The sequence below is a fragment of the Acyrthosiphon pisum genome, chromosome A1, assembly GCF_005508785.2.
Source record: "Acyrthosiphon pisum isolate AL4f chromosome A1, pea_aphid_22Mar2018_4r6ur, whole genome shotgun sequence".
NCBI classification, from domain to species: domain Eukaryota; kingdom Metazoa; phylum Arthropoda; class Insecta; order Hemiptera; family Aphididae; genus Acyrthosiphon; species Acyrthosiphon pisum.
The window spans coordinates 165,158,707-165,164,178 of NC_042494.1; the positions used below are offsets into that span (position 1 = coordinate 165,158,707).

Consider the following 5,472-nt stretch of genomic DNA (forward strand, 5'->3'; position numbering starts at 1 on the left):
TTGTAAAGGTAAATACTTGAACGCTGTGTATGGTTATTTTTAAATTTTAAATTTATAAAATATGCCTAAGACAGCAAGACATGAAGCATCAGTAAAATTGAATTAATAAGATCGAATATTTTCGTATTAAACACAAATAGAACATATTTTAATGCTTTATTATTAAATAACGAAAAATTGTAATGTACATTAAATAATATTCAATGATTCCTACAGAATTTAAAAAATGTGTGTTCACTCATTAGTCATATGGCTATTTAAATTATATTTTATTGTTTCAGTGTAATTGGACAATCACAACTTCATAATTTAAATTGGTTTTCATGTCTTGGCTTGCTTGAAACGAGAGTGACATTTAATTTACCTCAAACTAAATAAAATATTTATTCTTATAAACTATTATTATTTATTTATTTAGCTGGGTAACCTAACTTAACCACGAATGGCACAAATTACGCTGGTTACCTTAACAAAATTGTTCACAAGGACATTATTAAATACCAATCATACTAATTAAACTTTTAAAATTAATACAAATACAATTGTATAATATTAAATAATTACATTCCAAATTATACATAGATATATTAGATATACATTTGAGTTTTACGTATAACAAAATTGAATAGTAAAAATATTATAATATATAGTATACACCTTATTACTACTTATCGTTATCTCATTTAAATTATAACGATTAGTTTTAATATCATCTATATAATAGGTACCTATGTCCGTATAATAATTGTATATCAATATTATCGAGTATTTACAATAATTAGCTCTCACTAATAAAATAACATTTAGGTATGAAGAGAAACATAATATTATGTTTATCTAATTTAATAAAATCACCTAACCAATCGTCTATACTTTGGTTTTGGACAATCGATCTTCATCAAAATCATAGGTAGTGCTGTTAGTTTTTACATTGAAAATGCATGTGCACGATGACAGTGCACTATTAAAACAATGTTCACTTTAATTCACAGGAGCAAAATATGTTTTACCCTTCGCTTTGTTGAAATCATTGTTCTGTACGTAGAGCTTCTGAAGAATTCACGACTACTAAAGATTTACTGGAAGCTTCACCTGCGATCTGTAACAGTAAAAATTTCGTTTTTAATAACATTTCAAGTCCTTGACTTATAATGTGGTGTCATATATATTATATGTTCTATGATATTATACATTATGTACTCTTATGCTTGTGAAACCATGTCAACAAGTTTTATGATTGAAACTCATTTTTACCACTATTTCATATCTTCACTCATTCGTATATATATTATAAGTTTTAAAAGTTTCTTTTTTACATACAATATCTATATCGTATCATGAATTCATGAATATAGTGTACTTAAAGTCTTTGCAGGTGTTGCTAAAAACTTAATATAGGTTAAAAAAAAGGGAAGAATGAACTTTTATTGTAATAAAAGTAATAACGGGATTCGTGACAACAACAACTTCAACTCGCCGTATGTTACCCTATTTGCACCTGTTGAACGTCCGTCTAAACCTTACTCGATGGGTTTTTTCTTTGTTCGCTTTAGTTATTCCACCTGTTATCTTCTTAAGTTAGTAGATATATTATGTGTATAATTTTGAATATTTCCACTCGACTCACTTGAACTAGATACAGTATATTATGTAGTTACCATGGTATATAGGAGGTATACTTATAAAATATTTACAATATTTACGTCAATAAACTTCGTGGACATAATATATAGGTATACACACATGTATCATAAACTTAATGTATCAGTATAATAAGCATTTTATTTAATTATTATTGAGTGCAATATAATTTATGAATATGATTTAAATGCGGGGAAGTAGTCAATGCATACGGCGTATTTGATTAGGCATTAATTTCACTAGTGTATACAAAATAATATACCTACGCGTATAGGTACCTACTTATATATATTTTTATCTATAAACATTTTAAACTTTTAGTTTCAAATGCGTAATATTATATACAAGTTTTTATTTACTTCAAGGATAAAATTATTAATTTCCCGTGCGTATGGATATAAAAGTAGGTATATACTCGTATACTAATACTTGGCAATATATAATAGTTTACCTCCAAACAGCAGTACACCAATGTGGTTATATTTCTAATTCCTATAACTTTATATAACTTCGAGCAGTGATGTATAATACTATTACCTATATAGACGAACGATTAATGTTTCGTCATTACTGTTTATTATTGTAAAACTTTTGGTCTGAAAATGGCGATACATAATATTATAAGTTATAACCTATGACTATACGATGGAATTAAGTTATTCGTAAATGAACTGTACGAAATTTACATTATGATAAAGTTATATATGTGTACTGTGTGTGTGTATAATCTGTTATTTCATGAGTTGACCTTTTTCCTCACATTACAAATTAATTTATTATAGATTTTACTAGTGGGCATGTTACACAAGATAGCCTTTCTGTACAAAGTTCCAACCGCACAAATACCGTGTATGTAATAGAGTATAAAATCGAATCATAAAATTATACATATTTTTGTTTTGATAATGTAAGCTCGCAAAATTGTTGACTAGATTATTAAAGTATTATTTTCACAGTTAAACTGTTCCTGGTTCACTGTGGTTGTATTAATGGACGTCCCTTAAGTAAAACAAATATTAACATTTAACGGTATAAGATTAATCTTTTTAAATAAGTTTAAAATTCAAAATCACAACTATATAACCATAATATGCGTTTATCCGTCAAAGTGAGTTTTATCCGTGGTTATATTTTTATCATTGAAATTAACAAAAGCCAATGAATATTAACATCCTATAAAACATAATAAATGATTTTTTTTTCTCATATTAATTTATATTAGGTACCTACAAACTTTATAAGGCTAATCAATATTTCAAGATTATATTTCATATTTATCTTATAAGTCTAATATGAGTACCTATATGACATTAGTTATAGGTAGGTAGGTAGGTAGGTAGGTACAAATTGAAATTCACCCATCCTGTATCTGTACATTATAATTTTACTTGGTACCTACAACCTACCTATACAATAATTATTAATTTAATTAGATTTTCGAGTTTCATCCACATTAGCTTACTATTCTGATTCCTGCACCATACGTATATACTATAATAAAATTACCATGGTCTATACCATACTAATAAAGTCATTGACTTGTAAATTAAAATTGTAAAACGTATTCGGTTCGAAATAGTTTTATGTTTGCACACAATATAAATATAGTACTATTGTATCAACAAAAAATCAATTTCGTTAATTGAACTACGTTTTGAATAAGATTGTTAATTTTTAACTATTTGAATAATTACTTTGGTGGCGTCATGTGCAACCTACGTAGGTATATAGTTCGTTGATATTATACAGCGAGTGATACTTTCAACAGTAAACGCCCATTATTCCGAACGTTTATGAAAATAATTCGTATTTTATAATTTGAATTTATTACAAAATAATATTAATGAAAATAATTTTTTTATGGTTATCATATTTTAAGATTTTTACTTTTTTAATGACAGTATATATTTGTATTTGAAATTTTAAAGGTAAAAAAAATTACAACTCATATGAATAATATATAGGTAATACACTACAATACTATACATTTATAAAATATAAATCTATAAATTATAAATTATAATCGATAAACCATAATTATTTTTATTTCATAGTTTTGACGTTTAAGTACGATAATAATATATTATGTGTGGCCTGGTGACGCGCGGCGGTTGACTTCAGTCACAAACGTGTTCTGAGGTCAAGCATCAGCCGATGTCACTAGCTCCCAGATGGGTGACCACTCGGGTTTTAGTAACAAATCTTCGCCACATATACACGTATTCTAACCAACCATACCCTCACCCACAAATTAAAAACCTGCTATATAACCTTCAGGATAAAATTACCATAGATGCTAAAGACATTACTCAATAAAAAAAATAAATATATTTTGTGCACTCTGTTCCGATTGTAGAAATAGAAATTTTAAGGAAAAAAAACTGTTCACTTATAATACAGGTAATCGACATTAATTTATAGATACAAATTTAAATAAGTATTCAGATATAGTGAAATATAAAATTTACATATTGTCAATAAAAAAAATCGAATAAATCACCATCATTAGAAATTAGTTATAATGCAAATAACAAAAATTGAGCTGGTTAATGATGATGATGAACAGTGAGTATTCTCTATATTAGCTGATATTAAAAGAATAATGCCGTATACCTAAATATATAAAGTTTTAAATGCACAAGAACATTTCGATCGTCAAGTATTGAGCGTATATTATATGTACCTATATAATATACGTCAACTTTAGTATATAATATATCATAGTCATCAGCTGTATATAACTCAACCATATAACATGTCGCGATGTATTATACTATTGTATATTAGATTCTGAGCGGAGCGAGGGAGCTATTGTTTTTACAATGGTGTTTATTTATTTTTTTTTTTTTTTATATCCTGTATACAAAATTTCTTCTAGAAGGAGTGTTTCGATTTCAACATATAGTACCTTATCTTTTAGCAAATTGGATCAAGATGGTACTTTAGAGAGGTCATTTTTCGATTTTCTCAATAGTTATTTAATGCCACTGGAAAAACCACAGAAAAATTACGAAAAAAAGCTAAAAATGGGATTTTAATTTCTAACGCTTTGTCTATCACCATAGAAACGAATAAAAAATTGTAATATTTTAATATTAGTTCAACTTGATTACCTACATGATAAAATAAATAATAACAATATAAAATATCCAGACTGACAAACCGTCTCCGCTCAGAATCGTTTTTCTTATACAATGATATTATATCATTGAATTAAAATTTAATACAACCATTATACAATGACTCACTTGTAATCTACTGTACAGCAGAACGACATCCACTTACCTGCTTTTTTATATTTATCTTGCAACATAATAATATATAGGTACCTACTGTCCTACTCATCAGACTTAGGTATATATACATGTCATTTAGGTATTATCGTTATCGTTACAAATTATTTTCAATTACCTAACACACATAGAGTAAAGACGATTATGGTAATAGGTTTTTTTTTAAGAAAGACAATTTACAATCTGTACACAATAATTACAATAAGCAAATTAGAAAAAAAAATCAGAATAAAGTGACATGAATATCGTGTTGAGGAAGAAACTCAGTGGTAACACCTCTTTTACTAATTTTATAGGTCTCTACACCATTTACGCTTTAGTCTGCGTGGCGGGGTTTTTGGGAGGGTAAGGAGGACATGTTTGATATTATTGTATTGCTATGCGTGTTTACATTTTGGTGGAAACGTTTAAACATTGTTTTGGCTAGATGGTTATAGGTTATAGCATTATATAGTATACATTATAAACTCAACGTAGGAAAGTGACAAAAATATGAGCTCACCGCGAAGTCCGCGGCGTTCTGCAATCGGTTCACCGC

General features: G+C 27.5%; 1 protein-coding gene across 1 annotated transcript; it reads right to left on the minus strand.

Moving 5' to 3' along the window:
- Positions 1-389: 389 nt before the first annotated feature.
- LOC115033916 lies at positions 390-5,472 on the minus strand (the record flags this gene model as incomplete). The annotated part of the gene is given in 2 exon segments (XM_029488767.1): positions 390-1,099; positions 5,437-5,472. Coding segments are annotated over 2 exon segments (108 nt in total), but the record flags the coding sequence as incomplete, so codon positions are not given.